This window comes from Cinclus cinclus, chromosome 11, assembly GCF_963662255.1.
Source record: "Cinclus cinclus chromosome 11, bCinCin1.1, whole genome shotgun sequence".
In the NCBI taxonomy this organism is placed as follows: Eukaryota; Metazoa; Chordata; class Aves; order Passeriformes; family Cinclidae; genus Cinclus; species Cinclus cinclus.
Window position 1 is genome coordinate 3,768,407 of NC_085056.1, and position 17,198 is coordinate 3,785,604.

At 41.2% G+C, this 17,198-nt stretch overlaps 1 protein-coding gene across 1 annotated transcript in view; it reads right to left on the reverse strand.

Moving 5' to 3' along the window:
- The window catches only part of CDH13 (cadherin 13), a 329,961-nt gene that overhangs the window by 17,346 nt on the left and 295,417 nt on the right, over positions 1-17,198 (reverse strand). The window contains exons 9-10 of the mRNA XM_062500268.1: positions 15,300-15,482; positions 13,645-13,898 (exon numbers count right to left, since the gene is read on the reverse strand). Of these exons, the coding sequence (XP_062356252.1) occupies positions 13,645-13,898; positions 15,300-15,482 (437 nt within the window). The remainder of the gene's footprint in view (positions 1-13,644; positions 13,899-15,299; positions 15,483-17,198) is intronic.

Genomic DNA, 17,198 nt, shown 5'->3' on the forward strand with positions numbered 1-17,198 from the left:
CTAGAACTATCCCAGGCCTTTCTCCCAGGACCAGGAAATATCAAGGGGGGCATTTTGGGAATTAACTCCTGGAGGTTTAGCAGAATTTCTTCCTTTGGAACTAAACATTAGCAGAATTTCCTGTTAATGACAGATCTTTGGGAATAAGAAAACGTTCACAAATGACACAAACAGAAGAGACACAAACAGTATCTCACTCTGAACACACAGGACCCCTGGCTACGCCCAAGGAACTCAGAGTTATTAACATGAAGACTTGTCTCCATCCTACCCCTTACTACATGTAGTAGTTTTAACTTCTGCAGTGCTGGAGGAAATCCTAGAATGGTTTGGGTTGAAAGGGATGAACCAGCATGAATATTTTCACTTGCATTTCCTTAGCCTAGCAACAACCCACCTCCCCCCCACCAAAAAAAAAAAAAAAGTAGCCTAAGAAAGGACAATATTTAACACACAATAAATTGGCTGTGAAAAAGTGGAAATTCAGAAATAAAATCTGTGAAGGAGCTGATAGTGCCAGAAAAGCACTGGCAGTATTTTCCTGTGCTGACAGAGCTGGGGCATTCCTGAGCTGGCTGAACTTGCACAGGGCTCGTTTGTGAGACTCAGCTATTCCCAAGGCATAACACAGAGATGATGGGAGAGGAAAAATGTTGTGCTGACTGTGGAAAGCCTCTGAGTTTGTTGTCAGAGGCCTGGCAGGAAAAAACAGCCCAGCCCTGCTCCTTTCCTCTGCTGTCCCTGTGAACACACAGCACTGTCCCCCAGTTCTGGTTAAACTTGGATGGGACAGCCAGGATCAAATGTGCTGCTGCTGCAGGGTTCCCTCCAGACACTCATTCTGGGGAGATGTTGGCTGCTAATCCACTGGTTATTAAGTGTGTTTTCATGTATTTGACATGCATAATCTTGAATGGCAAAGATCCACGCTGGAATCCAGACTCGACTGAAGGAAAACACTGATCCTGGGAGTTGAGCTGAACCTGATCCAGGCAAAACCTGGCTTAATTCTTGGGTTTTTTCTCACATTAGAGCACCGCCTGAGCTGTTACTGCAGTCTTTGCTGAGAGTGGAGCTGGGCCCCAGAAGGATATTTCATGTTTGCAGTTCATAACAACAGCTGAATGAAGAACTGACACCTCACAGAGCGGATTTGCTCGGCGGGCAGAGCTGTGTGACCCCTCAGGAGGCTGCAGCAGCACCCTCAGCCTCTGCAGGGCCGCTGCCGCTGCTGCTGTCACAGCCTCTGGGTGCCACCAGCTCCTGGTGACACACTCCAGCACCCAGGGACACATGCCATCAGCACCGCGCTCCTGCAGGCAGAGCTTTGCCAGCGAGCCTGGGAGGTTCCACCAACACATCTGCACCCACCATGGCACGGGGGCCAGCTCTGCACCAGCAAAATGCCACTGCTCCTCCCTCTGTCCCCACTGCGTCCCTCCAGGAGCGAGCTGGACAGAGGCAGAGCCCTGGGCTGGAAATCCAGGTTCCTCCTGGCACACAGAGTCCTGCAAGCATGGAATTAGTAAGATTGGAAAATGTATTTAGGATCGTCAAGTCCAGCCGTTAACCCAGCACTGCCAAGGCCACCACTGACTCCAAGAGTCCCCAGGTGCCACATCCACAGGGCTTGGGACACTTCCAGGGATGGGGACTCCACTCCAGCCTGGAGTGACACTGGGACTGAAAGGCTTGTCCTGCCTCCAGCCCTTCATGTGGCCTGGTTGAAGAATTCCTCCAGGGAGGAGAGATGTGGAGCTCCAAACTCAGGCAAACCACTCCAGGATGAACAGCTTGATGGCAAACGAGGAGTTAATTAGGAGTTGTTAGTTAGGAGTTAACTCCTTGTTGCCTAGTTAAACTCTGAGATCTGTTATGGAAGTTGAACTCTCTACAGCACAGTGAAAGAGCAGGAGATAATATATAAAATAAAATATGCCACTTTGTGATTAGTAATGCAAAAATTAATGTGTTTTTCCTTTCAGTTCCCTTGTTTATCTTTGTTTAGAAAGAGCTGAATTCATAGTAGGAAAATGGACTCTCTTGATGATTTGTAGAGTTATGTAGCCCAGAGGAATTAATACCCATCAAGGAAAAACACTTTCCAACCTTGTAGCATCAATATCAAGAAAAGGTAAGGTAGGTAAGAATATCATTAACATGTTTAATAATGTGAGGACATAATATCCAAGGAAAAATTACATTACCACCTGATAACATGGAGAAAAAGCACAATTATTCCTGGCTAACAATAACTTTTGTTGTTTTTTTTTTTTCCAGCTGATTTCAAATACACTATGTACTTCATAGGTGCAGCTCTTACGGAAGAAACTTAATTAATTCTCTTTCATTCATTTCGTAATAATGGACAATCTCCTATTTAAGTTTTATTGACTGATTACATTGAACTATACAAAAAATATGTGGCCTCTTTCTGTCCTGAATGTTGGAGCAAGGTGTGATATCCTGTCACATCTTCTCCTTTATTTTCAGGCACTTTCTTTTGTTTGCCTAACTCACTGTCTTTAATGGCCATGAAAAATAAACAGGGCAGTGTGATTCACCTTTCCTGACCTCAGTGAGTCAGATTCTCAGGCATTCAAGCTGTCCAAACTCACTTTAAAGCCATGGATGTCTCTGACCCACCTGGCCCTTACCATGTTTCAAGGTTGTGCATAACCATGTCTTCGGTGTTTTATTTCTAAAGTCATCAAGTCCAGGCTGTTCCATTTGTTAGAGGTTGCTGTGCTGAATTTCCCCCCTCTTCACCTTTCTGCCTGTAGGAATCTCTAACATCCAACATCCAAGGGATGCTAGAAAACAAAATATTGCTTTCCACTGGTTGAACAAAACCATTAAATTTCAGATTCCACACTGTTATGTTCATTGTAACATCCTTTGTCTGAGTGATATTACTGCAAAACAAAATCGTCCTTACACAAGTGAATATTAATAGAGGATGACCAAAATTAAATCCCGTTAGGCATTTTGAAAAAAAAAAAGTCACAAGTTGTATTTCAATATATAATACACAGCATATTAAACCCACCTGTGTTTTTCAAGGAAAAAAAAATTAATTACATTCTCTACAGAAAAATTATCCTTTATATACTAAAGGTGAGTTCATGCTGATGAAGTCAGTAATTTCCCTTTGCAGGTGAAAAAGTTTCTTTCTTGCCAGGGTACACATCCTGTGTGCATCTGAGGGTTTGCTCTGATGTGCTGCCTACAACAAATCTACTGTACACAGCACAATTTTTATATCATGTTCATAATCATAATAACCAATACCCTTCAGACATATATTAAACAACATTACAAATGTGTGTCCTTTAAGAAATCTGCTGGCCAGTGACAGAAAACGTGAAGAGGTTAGAGAGGAAAGCTCCACAGAAATATTCATTCATGACACTGAAAGAGCTTTCATTAGATGTTTCAGGCTTAAGCAGTGAAAAACCAGAAAATGGAAGATTTAGAGTTGCTTGTTTAACCTTAATTTACCACCTTGACAGTGCTGATAAACTTTTTATCCTGGCCTGACTGCAGGGTGGTACCAATGAGGTAAATATTTTACCAAAAGTATTCCACTATTTGGCCTGATATAGTTTAATTTTCTGCTTGATATCCATTGCATTCAGTGCACATGAATATAGTGCTCTGTGAATTGAATGTATTTAATCTCCTAAAATTCCATTATGCCCTGGTTACTTCATGCTGTCCAACCGTGGGTTGGATGTCCAGGAGTTAAACTTCGCACACCCTTTTCCCTTGTCTTTTGGGATCTGAATGTTTTGCCAGCCAGCTTTTAATGCAGGTCCGGAGCATCACTGTGAGGTGAATTTAAATGTTTCAATTTGACAGACAAAAAACTGGAAGCCTCAAAACCTGTAAAACTAAAATAATCTGTTTTCCCCCCCTCTGTGAAATGACAGAAGCTGTAATGAAAAGACTCACCTGGCTGCACAGAGAAGGATTTGTTCAAAAGCACAGTTACACAATGATTAAAGCCATTAGGGGCTTTTCCTTCTTTTTCTTTTTCCTTGCACTTCAGAACCTAAACTCTGCAGCAGTTCCCATGAGTCAACTGACCTGACACCCTTGGCATGGACGCATGCAGAACTGAGACAGTGCTGTTTTCTTTCTGTGTGAAAACTGGTTAATAACTTAGAGGATTCCAAGGCCAGAATCAGCACACCTTGTTCCCCAGTAATAGAAAATTTCCTTATTTCAGTCCTGAAACATTAGCACATGAAGGTTGGAGCTGAATTTGTGCAAAATGCTACCAAGGACCCAGAGCTGAATCTCCAGAGAGGCTGGGCCTTAGGCAGTGAGAATTCTTGTGGAAATTTCCCATGTGAAAGAGGAAACAGTACTCTGCCAGACCCATGAAAACAGGCAATTGTGGGAAATTCTCCAGTGAAATCAGGGTGAGAAGGGTTGGTACCCCCGAGGTGGTGTGGTGCTAAGCACTGCCCAGAGGAGCTGCCCAAGAGATCCCATGGATAATAATTACCTGGCTCGATGAAGAGCAGGCATGCATGTCTCTGTAGGCATATTTACCTAGAGTATAATGGTCATAAAATTAGGAAGAAGTCAGTCCCTGGTAATTCACATTTGAACCACGAATGAATCTGCAGGCTTACTGCTGCTTAACAAAGTGCATAATTTCACTCTTACTCAGAAACTATTTTGCAGAAATTGGCATCCTTATTACAAAGTTAATAGAAAAATTCCAATTGAACTCTACAAGGCGTTTTTCCTATTACAGTAACATTGCAGAGCTCCATTTAGTAAAAATGAGTGCTTAAACCTTCTGACAATTTCTTCACTGAACTTCAATTCCACTCCAAGGATAACCATCAGTGAGCCTGAAAGGAGATGGGGTCTTTGTACCTTGAAATGCACAGGCTGGGGCTGCCTTGCCACTGAGCAGTGGCTGTAAACACAGGACAGAAATCCTGTGCGTTTGGGAAAGCTCCTGCTCCCAGATGGAAACCTAGTCCCAGATTCAGTAGGAATACAACAGAAATTGTGTGTGTTTGGGAAAGCTCCTGTTCCCACTTGGAAACCTACTCCCAGATTTAATGGGAGCTTTTCCCTGAACTGGGGGTGTCCATGATTTATTCTATCCTTAGTCTGGAGATGGCGACTTAATGAAATATGGCCAGAATGTGCCAGACAACATCTGCTCAGTGCCATCCAAGATCTGCACCTGCTTTAAAGCCACAAGTGCTGAATTGTTCAATTAGACACTTTCCCTTCACGGCAGGATTCAGGCCTGGCTGCAGCACCAATTTTCCTGGAAAACTTTGGCTTCAGTGTTTGGTTTTGCAGCTTTTGCCATCACTTAAAACACCAGTGGTCCCTGGTGCTCCAATCATACAAATAACCAGCCCAAATAAATTTCTATCTAAGCACCACTGAAAGCTGTAACTACGCACAGACATTCAGGCATGATCAAACCTGGCTGAGTGAGACTCCAAAATTCAATAGCTTTAAAATATTAAGAGAAATTCATACCACCCCTTTCTCCAACAACACAACTCCTCACGCTGTGTCCTCAAACTTGATAGCTAACTTATTATAATCAAGATACTCTTTACTTCTTCCAGAGACAAAATCCTGTCTTTTCTGAGGCTAGAAGAGAACAGTAATGACAAAGTGAGTTATTGTCTAGATCTGCCTTCCACTGCACGCATAACTTGTGACTGATAGATCCTATTGTTATATTTCTCAAGAAGATCTGCAATATTGTTTAGTCAGTGACATGAAAAATGTGCCCTATAATTTCACAGTTCACAGCCATTCATTCTGAGTGCTGACACGGTTGAAATCATAATGTGGCATAATATTGTTATGCAGGATAAAGACAGAGGGTCTAATTAAACTCCCCTTAAATGGCACATTCATCCTTATTAACCAAGAATCCAGGATTCTAAAGGTAATACCAAGGCAAGTTGAAATAGGTGACTGTGGCTCATTTGATTCTGTGGAAACACAGATTTTCAATGCTATCATCCACGGCTTTAATATCAACATATTAACTATGATTTATGCCAACAGAGTAGAGCACTGGAAAATTTTAAGAACAGGATCTTCTGACAAGTATTGTCAGGAGTGCTGAAGTCTAGCTTCAGGTAGCTGCGTTCTGGGCAAATCCATGAATCATGGATTGAGAATTCCTGGGCCCCCTGCTTTAGGTAGCCTTTAATAATTTAATTCAGACACTTCTGCTATTTCAGACACCCATCAAGGAGAGAGGGATTGATCTTCATCTCTTTTTTTCTCCCTCATAAAATGGACACTGATTTTCAGAACAGCTTCACTCAGTCTGCGTAAAAGTTCCCCCCTGCTCTGCCTCCTTTTCTATCAGGAAAGGACAAGGAAAGAATGCTATCCCAACCTGTTTATGTACATTTAACATTTCCCCACACCTTGGCAGTTGCTAGAAGAACCAAGAACACAGACAAGATAAAGTATGAGCATAGACAAGGCAAATAGGGACGCTCCCTCACCTCCCAGCAAGGCAGAAACTGGTTTAACAAAGCTTAGCCTCAACTGGTGAGCTGGGATTGGCCTCAAACACTGAAAATTAAGATGCATAAAAGCAGAAAGAAGTAAAGAAGAGGTCAAACATCTATCCCAACACAGAGGCAAAGAATATCAGTAAAAAGAGGGCAAAAGGAAACATCAGGGGAGTCTTGGAGGTGTCCCTCACTGTGAGAGACACTGCCAGCAGCGGGGGCATCAGTGATGCCAGGGACCCTCCCAGGGCCAGCAGGGAGCTGCTGACAGGTCGGTGGTGAATGAAAGCAGCCAGGGAATGCCTGTGAGCAACCAAGGGACCGAAGGACAGAGCTTGGGAGCCAGATCATCAACATCTGCTCATGGCTCAGAGGAGAAGCAGCTCCTGTTACTCTGCAGCTCTGCTATCAGAGCTGACAGAGATGGAACTGGCTTTCCTGAAGGGGCAGCAGCAGGTGCTGTCCACAGCTTTTACAGGGCCTGGACTCCAGCTTTGGCAGATGTTTCAATTCTCTCAGCAGTGGGATTTAATTCCAGTCATTTTTTCTCAGTAGCTCCCACCCGAGAATTTTTATTTATTTTCATTTTATTTGTTTTAACCAGCTGCTTCCTCCACATTAGTTCAGCCTTGGTGATAAATCCAGACAGTGCTGGCCAGCTACAAACCATCTTCTGCACATGGAAAATGGGGCTGATTTGGCTCTAGAGCCGTTTTCACCCTTCCACAGTTACCTCAGTGTGGTTCTGGGTATGAGTGTGGAATAAAGGAGGTACAGCACCACTCCAGAAACAATTTTGCCCCTTTCCTTTAATGCTGTAGGCCTAAAGAGTTTGCTATATGGGGAAAGAGTTAACTTTGCTCAGTAAATGAAAAATGGAAGTCGGCATGGTCAAATTGACAAAAAAGACAGTGGAAGTTTTTTACTATTTTTTTTCCCGGATATTAGTTTTATGATAGTAAAATAGACACATAACAATAATTACCCACACAGATAGCATTAACACCTTCAAGGAACAGTGTGAGTAAGAAGACTGTTGTGTAAAATACTCTTGAGCCAGTGGTTGACACTGGGAACCTGCAATTACAGGCAGTGGTTGAGGGAACTGCCCAAGTTCATTCTTTCAGAGCTGATTCAATCCCCTCTTCCCTGGCATTGTTTGGATACCCCAACACCCACAGCTCTCCAGAGCTGACGTTTCTGTGTTTCAGAATTTACAAAGACAGAACTGAAAAAACCTTTTCTTTGCTTCAAGCAGATTCTGTCTCTCCCTGCCTTTCCATCTAACTTAAAAAACAGAAAGGAAGAGAAAAGCAATGTACACTACCCAACACACAGCAACTTCAGATCCAGAGATGCGCTACAAATTCCCAGTGGCTGGGTTGAGGCAGGCCATCAATAAAACCGCAGAGCCAACTTGAGATGCTCCTGGGTATAACTTAGAGTGAAAAACTCTGGTGCTGCATGCTGAGAGCGTGGCTCAGCCACTCATTTGTAACAATGGAGCTATTCTTCTGTCTGCACAAGGAAAACAAATCTCCTGGTGTTAGGAATCAAAGACAAGTCCTTCAGACTCTAGGAGACATATTTAACCATGACTAAGTGTGCTGCTTCCTAAGCATTCACTCTTTAAGTATTCCTATCCCTCTCTCATTATGTAGTACTTCTGGAAGTGACTGGAGTGTATCCCAAAAAAGCGAGTTTATTGACCTCCACCAGCAACAAAAGTGCTTTAAAAAGGCTTGATGTGCAACAAAGTATGCAAAATTGATCCCTTAAGTGGTTGTGAGCAATGTGATGCGAAGCCTCATCTTTGTTTACAGGGGGTTCAGGATCTCTGAAAAAATCCTGGCAAAAGACATGAAAAATGCTTTTTGAATTGTCTTTGTGATTCATGGCTTATGCATTCGCTGTGTGGAAGGGTGGGGTTTGGCAGCCAAGGAAAGGAACAGAAGTAAAACCTGCTTTTTTTCCCGAGAACTCTCCTCAGTTTTCTCAACCATTTGAGATTTGGGAGAAACTCACTGAGCTATGAATCCCATTTCAGTGTAGCTTCAGCACAGCTATATATAATTTTAGACAGCCTTTTTTTAATTTTTTTTGGTTTTTTTTTTTTTACAAAGATCATGGCTGCCTTTGATTAGATTTTGGAACAATTCCACTGATTTCCACCAACTCCAGAGGCACCAACCCCAAAGTCAGGATAATCTGATCTAAATCAAAACATGTCCCAGCATCCAAAATCCAAATGTTCCCGAAGACACTGACCAGTCCATCATCCAGTGGTTATAGCTGAAAAGACAAATCATGCACAGAATCGTCAAGGCTGCAAGAGATCTTCAAGATCCAGCCATCAGCCAAAATTCAGCTCCTAAACTACATCTCCAAGTGCCACATCCTGACACCTCTTGACACTTCCAGATCTGGGTCTCCACCACCTTCCTGAGCAGATTATTCTAATACCTGACCACTCTGGCAGAGAATTTTTTTCCAGTGTTGAATCTGAACCTCCTCTGGGGAACCAAAGGTCTTTTCCTCTCATCCTTTCACTTGAGACTTGGCAGAAGAGATTCACTACAACCTCCTTCAGGGCAGAAAACCAACACAATCACTTTTAATTCGGTTGGGTTCAGCCTCCTCCTTCTCTCCCTACTCTGATGCTCCTGCACGAAGCCTCATTAACACTTAGTTTGCAGCACAAAAAAAAAAAAAAATAAAAAAAAAATAAAAAAAATAAAGCAATATGTATCAAGGGAAACAGAGTCTGTCCCCTTCCAGACATACCAGTAGCTGTTATTTGGAAATGCTTACAATAATAAATGGCTTTGCTTGGAAACAGCATCCCTGTGCTTTCAGGAGCCACCTGTACTCTGTGGGGCAGCATGATAGAAATATTACAGACTAATATATATACCTTATTTACATTATTATATGTTACAAATATATACCTGATTTACATACAGAGCTTCAGATACCTCTGCAGCCTTTCATGTTCCCGTGAAACTTGGTGCAGTTTGGGTTCTAAGTTCTCCAGCTTCAAATGCTGCATTTTAATTCTACTTAATGAATTAGATATGCTTTAGAGCTGTAATAAACTTTTCTTGTGAAGATGTTTCTGAAGCATTGAGTCACATTGCTTACTGAGAGTAAACACTGAAACAATATGTTTACATAAATAATTTAAAATCCAAGAGCACAGTAGGTAATAAAAATATATTGCCACGATAAGCCATGAAACCAGAAAACAACACTGCTCTAATTAAAAATTACAAATACACTGCAGCAAACAACTTATTTACACGTAGTTAAAAGTCTAACTACTGAATATTCTGGACTTGTTGAATCCCAAAAAAGGGAAAAATACTGAAACCAATCTCTTCACACAGTCAAATATTGAGAACCATAACTATGTTTAATTAAGATCTACTGTTAATAATGGATTTCAGAGTGAGGTTCTTCTTTTAATTTCCCAAGGTAGAAAATGTTATTAAATTTGGCCTTTAACTTCTCATTGACATGTACACTTGAAACTTCTGATTAAAATTTCAGAGGTTGGGAAGAAGTACCCAAAATTAAACTCTCAAATCTGGCACAAAAATAACAATGGTCCCTGATTAAGAAATCAAATTTCAAAAACTTCATTACTGTTCTATTAATAAATTGTTGGGTTATAATTAAAATGGGGCCTGCTGGATTTCTTTCAGTTTTTAATTCTAGAAAAGATGGAAACCGTAGAGAGATTTAAATGCTTAAAACAAGAAAAAAACAAAACCCACAGAACAAAGGGGGAAAAAAATAAAAATAAAAAAAAAGGTAATGAATCTGAGAAGTGTGACCCAACTTGAACAGGTTCTTTTTCTTTCTGGGAGCAGTGAGAGTGGAATGAACACTGTTTTCCACCTCTTTATTTCCAGGATGATGCTCCCACCTCTACCTCGAGTTCCTCTGGAATTCTGCTGTCAATGGAGCAGGGAAGAGCTGCCACTCGTGTGCAGGCAAATGGCCACAGCCCAAGGTCTGTGATTTGGAGTCTTATTTCTTTCACTGAAACACATTTTTTTGCCAGCTTGTTTGACCTTTGAAATGAAATTCTTCCTCAGCCTGCAAAAACACTTGAAGCTGAAGAATACGAAGGAAAATTGCTTCAAAAGTACAGCTGTCTTCAGGAAATTTTACAAAGTAAGCCACGTTTTTCAGAGATAAGTAATTTGATTCTGATTCAGATCTGCATTGTTCAAAGAATAAATTCAATCCAGTGCCAGACAATGGCAAAAATGGTTTCTCTACTCTTTTTTGTTGGTCTTGAAATGCATTTATCATGTTATATCTAGTAGAGTAACTAAATTTCATGATTACAAATAATCAGCAGCTCCTTCTACAAGCTCTACACAGAAAATTAACTAAAAATATCCCCACAGTCAGACATATTTCAGTTGTAACAGGCTGAAAAAAACAACCCAACGCCCACCAACATTACTAATTCTCTGCTGCTCTGCCCATTTTAAAGAGATTTATACTTTGTTGGGGGCTATGTACACTGTTCACACAGCACAGATCTGACATTCATTTCTTCCTGTAGACAAAACATTGCTCACTCATGGTCATTAACACTCCATTAATCCACAGACCCATTCAGGAGCCTGTGCTCTCCCTGCTTGACCTTTGTTTTACCATATAGTCATAGCAAGGACTGGTGGCACAATTATAGTCTGAGAACCACAAATTTGGTCTCAGGGCTCTAAAAAGTCCTGCACGTTGTCCCAAACTCTAAACACACACCTGCCTGTGGGAATTTGAGGTAAATATTTCAGCCAGACCCCAACCAGTTTTGGGTTTTATACTTGGAATTTGACCCTGTGACTGCAGATATGCTGTTCTCATACCACAGTCTGCTTTTTTCACTGCTGGTACCCAGGTGTTTCAACACCTGTCAGCATTAAAACATCTTTTAAAAATGCTCTTTTATGCTTTCCTGTTATTTTAGCAATAGGACTGACAGGTAGTCAAATTAGCCTCTTCCTGATGCATTCTACCATTTCCCAGATTTCCATTAGATTTACATTATTTTCCTCTAACTTACACAACCATTTCAATTTCCATAGTTTCTTTACATGATCATTCCTCATTCCCAGCCCAGTTTTGCTTAATTCTGCTCTTCTTTTCTGCACATAAAAGGAAAAAAAAAAAAAAATCTTACTTTTGGCTATAAGCCTTCCATGCTTGGCTATGCAGATATAGTAAAACCTCTGGGAAAATTTTATTTATCTTATGAATTAGTCAAGATTTGGGGTTCTTTGGCAGCCAGTTGTGAGGTGTGGTGAACTGCAGAACATGTTTATATTACCTGACTGTTTACACACCACCCTTAAAGCTAATTGAAGAGTACCCAGAGACTCACTGGGTGTCCTCTAAATTCAGGGTCAATGTTGTTTGGAGAAATTCAGAAAATCAGTAGGTCCAGGGGAAAATTTCAGGTAATAGCTCCTGGATTGTTGGCTTTGATTACAAAATCCTTACATTTCCATGGCTTTTCCCTTTTAGCGTCTCAAAATCAGCAGTTACATTAATGAAAGTTAGTTTTCCCATCTCCCACAAAAATACAGATATTATGGAGAACATCAGTAAATGTGTTTCTTAAACTCAGTCCAGAACACAAAGGAAATAAATATCTGTTCCCTGGCACAAGCCAGGTTCTGAGCAAAGCTGCTGAGGGTCACATTGCCCTGTCTGACAAACAACAGAAATTCCATCCACAGACACAAACTTTTGTGTATGAAATAAGGGATCTTCGGAGCAAAAGCTAAACTCAAGAATAAGAAATCATTCTATAAATAAATCCATTTAGAAAACAAGGGAAACAGTGCGCTAAGAATCATCCTCAAGATAAACCTGTATTTCTATGGTAGAAGTCAAAGGAGGAAAACAGAACTATTAATGTTATTAACAGTGTTATCTTCGAGGTGATGCAGAGAACTGAAACTTTCAATTCTCTGCCTTGCCTTTTTCCTCTTTCCTTGGAGATGAGCACACTCCCCTGCTTCAACTCACCTCCTCATCATTCAAATCCAAGTCCTTTGCAGTGACATTTTCACCAAGCCTTGCTACTGACAGAGAACGTCTTCAAGATCAGCAGCTTTCTTTATTGCAGATCAGTACATGTGTCAAACCTTCTTAAGGGTTGCACAATCACTGCTAAATAACCCTGTGACAGCAGAGAGATCTCTGCCTATGGTCTGGATTGACAGAGCCATTGTTCAGCTGCAGCTCTGAAGTCCTTCTCACAAGGTGTTTATCCCCTTTTATACACACTGAGACCCAGGGGAAATTATACGTACAAGGAAAAATGAAAAATTAAACACAGCTGTAGGTTTTAGTGGTAGTGCCTAACCTGTAGTTCTCAAATTCTGAGAAAAGCTGTCTGGAAAGCCAATTTAGCTTTAGAGAACAATGTGGTTGGTTTTTCATTTTCAGAGAATCTAAAGCCAAAGGACCAAACCAGGTGGATCAAAATATAAGATGATGATACTGTGTAATACCCAGGTTTGTTGCTTGTGACACGGCACAAGTGTGGGATTATATTATTATGGCACAGAAACAATAATTTATTTTCCTTTATCTGGACAAGGCCCAAACTTCCTTTAGCTTCAGTCTTCCACTGGGAAATATTTTCTCAGCTCTTGAAAGTGGATGGACAGTCATTATTTTACTGAGGAACATTATGAATTATCATAAACTGGTTTAAACCCTATGTGAAACAGATGCATCATTTCTATAAACATTTTTAACTTTTATGTATCTTCCCTGGCTCTCATGAAGGAAGAGGAATAAACAAGCAAGTTAAAAATAATTTTGACACCATGCAAAGCCAAGTCTATTGCTTGTGGGTACTTGATTGCTCTACTGTAGGAATCTCACGGTGTGGGAAATTATTGTTTCCTTTCTAATACACTCACGTGTTTCCAACAAACAGAATCTCTAATTGCAGGAAAAATAAGACTTGTAACTTCTTACTGTGTAGAGCCAAAACGAGTCAAACATAATTCTGCATTGGCAGGCCAATCCTTATGCACAAACATTGCCAGATGACAGATGAAAATGAGAGGGCAGTGCTGTCTCTCACCTGATGGTCTGGTGCTGCAGAGTGTCCGGGTCGGTGGCGTTCACTGTGAGCACCACGCTGCCAATGGGGATGTTCTCCTGCTTGGTCACTGCCATGGGGTTGGGGTGGAAAACGGGCCCTTCGTTCACATCCTCCACTGTGATCTGCACAGTGGCTGTGGAGCTGGGGCCATAGGCAATGTCTGGGATCAGAGGGTCCTCGTTTTCCACCTTGATCAGCAGCGTGTGAAAGGCTGAGATCTCGTAGTCCAAGGGCTGGAGAACAGAAGATCAGAGGGCAAAGTTCAAAGACAAAGCTTAACACTTTTTTCATTTAGCCCACAGCAAACTTGCAGACAGCAGAATTAGCTGGAAAGGGACAACAACATTCCCTGCACCTGGAATTTGGTGAGAGTTTATAATCAGACACACTCAGTTCTAAAGGGTGATACCTGGAGAGGCTGACCTGGAACAGAGGCTGGGCAGTGTTAAAGGAATAAAGCAGGGATTTATTAAAACCCTTTCAAAGGATTCACCTTGGGCAGTGCAGGAGCCCAAGATGGACCCAAGATGTACAACATGTCACGAGTTTTCACACTTTTATAAGTTTTGGTGCATTTCCACATTGGGGTTCATTGCCCAATCCCAGCTCCAGGCTCTGCAGTCCCACCCTCCCAGATTCTCTCCTCAATTCTCTGCTCTTTGCACTTTTTGGGGCTGGAGCTGCAGCGGTGTCCTTGGTTCTGGGGCTGCACAAGGATTGTTTTGTGTGACTGAGCTGTGAGCAGAACTTGGAACACTTGATACCAAGTTCAGAGTTACAGACTAATGCAGTGCAGAATCTGGAAAATAGGAAAGCTAAAACTTGAGGCATCGAGGGCACTGAAGATAATAAATATAATGGACTCAAAAACCCATGCAGACATCCCTCTGTCCAAGAGCTTGCATTTTTTTGCCATACCTCATAGACTCAGTGCTCATATATCCATGTTTGTTTATATGTAGCATGTATTTAACAAACGAGTCACACTCAGTAGCTACTCAAGACAATAACACAAGCTGCTTTCTCAACTCCTGTCTTGAAATCAAAGGCACTGCCATGGAAATACATGCATTTGTATTATGAATTGGCTTCAGAAGCCAAGAAGAGAGCATTCTGGTAGAGGCAGCAAACAGGGTTATTTTCATCTTTTTTTTATTTGTTAAGTTTGAGACATAAGATTGTCTTCATACAAAGACAGGCAATAAATGTTCCTATGAGACACCTGAAATGTGGGACCAATCCACTTTGGAAATGTGGATTCAGTCTGAATCCATGCCCCTTTCTTCCCTGCTACTTGCATGTGTTCTCTAAATGAGAACAAAATGGGGGTCTTGAATTTTAATTGTACCTCCAACAACAAACAGAATTTTGTTGTCAGATCTCACTATTAATTGTGACGATTACTGCAAATCTGGGTGTTATTTAAGCACAACAGCAAAACAGTTAGGAACAAGCAGCCCTTGTGATTAAAAAAATAAGGTTACTGTGACAGAAGGGGTTATACACAGAGTTTGGACAAGGGCTGGCTGCCAACTTTATATCTTCGAATAACCGATCCCCGCTGTGCCTCGTTTTATGCAGTGAACCCAGAGGATGAGCCTGACAGCAAAAATACAGGGCAGCAGGGTTCTTACCTTGACAACAGAGAGCATTCCCTCGTTAGTCTGGGGGTTGGTGTGGATCTCAAAGCTCTGCCCTGGGTTCCCATTAATGATGGAGTAGACAGCTCTCCATGCCCCGGTGGCGGGGTCGTCGCGGTCGCCCACAGTCAAGTTCACTATTACACCTGTGACCCCCTCCTTCACCGTGGCCTGGAACTGGGAAAAAAAACACAGAGGAAATCCTTACTACTTCCATTTAATGACCACACACACACACACATGAAACAGCCAAGGCAGCATTGATTATTTACCCCAGCAGGAGGAAGATGGAATCCTTGACTGAATGTTGCGGGGTTTAAATAATGCATTCTCACTTATGAAATAGGAGGGAGCATATTTCAGCTGCTCTCCATAAAATAGATGGCAGATAAGTGGTGATGTGATAGGAATGGAGCTTGGGAAGGTTCTGATCACAAGAAGACAGTTCAGCTCATGTTACTGGAAAGTGAAGCATGGAAATACCTGCAGTGCTGCATAGCTGCATGTATTCCCAGAAAAGGAACTGAGGGAAGAGGAACCTGCCTCGTACAGACCACCCTTACCTTCAAATCATCTTTTATTTATAAACAAATCCAGTTTTGCATTTCACACTTTTTTTTTTTTCATGAATTTTCCCATCCACGTTCATTTTTCACTGTACTGTTATCCAGACACATAACAGGTCTCACAAAAATCATTCCCAGAACAATTTTTTCAGGGCTTGCTCTAAGACACTCAAAAATAATTGGACCTCAAGCTACTATTTTGTCTACATAACTAAAGTCAGTGCTGCTTTCTTTTTGCAGTAGAAGATTTTTTTATGATCTTATGAAATACGTTGCTGGATGATTCAACCAGCCAAGCCCTGTAAAAAATTCTAGTTTATTCCCCATCATTCTTATTTACGTAAGAAAAACCATTAAGCAAACCATTGGAAAAGCTTGCAAGGGTCAGACTTAATAACACTCCTCACCTTTCAAGTACTTGAGGCTGACGTGCTAAAAGCACTGTATATAAGAGTGATAAGATAATACCTGCTTTGGAGGTGGATAAACCAGGCTGATAACAGACCTAATCCTGAGAAGTGCTGAACATCAGCACTGCCATTACAGATCATTAGGAAATCTTAGCATTTCTAGGGATTAAGCCTTCAAAAGGCCAAAATTACAAACTTCAATGACACAAATAGGTTTTGCTGTACGTGTGCTCCTTAAAAGCTGCATCGTTGGTGACAGTGCATGGCTCAAGGGCAAGAGTCACCCAAGTGGCTCCAAGACCTGAATAAACTAAATGTCTTTTCCTCTGTCTTACAGAACACAAGAAGTCTCAACACTGCAGAAGAGTTTGTGAAAATGCCAAATCCAGAAAATGGCATTTTATTAATATATAGATTTCCCAATTTGGACCAATAGTAGGTCAACTGGATTCCTCATATGAAAATAAAGAAAAGATGACTGTGTCTTCCCCTGTGTTCAGTTATCTTTGTTTTTCATCTTTTTCCAATGGATTTGATTTATCTTCCCAAATCATTTTTCAATTTTTCTGTAAAATTTGAGTGCATGCATTCAGTTCAAGCTTTCCAGCCTCAAACCTGATTTCATAAAAGGATGACATTAATAACTGGCTATTTCTATCTTCCTTGGTGTATCTAACAAAGAATTTAAAGATTCTTTTGATTTTGATAGTTAATATGTAACAGGTTGTGACTGAGCTTTGTTTCAGACAGTTCATTAAGCCCATTTGCAGTTTAATTAACTCTAAATGACAATACAACAATATTTTCACTTGCTTTGAAACAAATTATAAGGAGAACTCTATTAAGAATCTTGGAAATAACAGAAGAATTACCAGGATTGTGTTCTTCCCTTTGGCTCAGCCAAATGTTGTCACTGT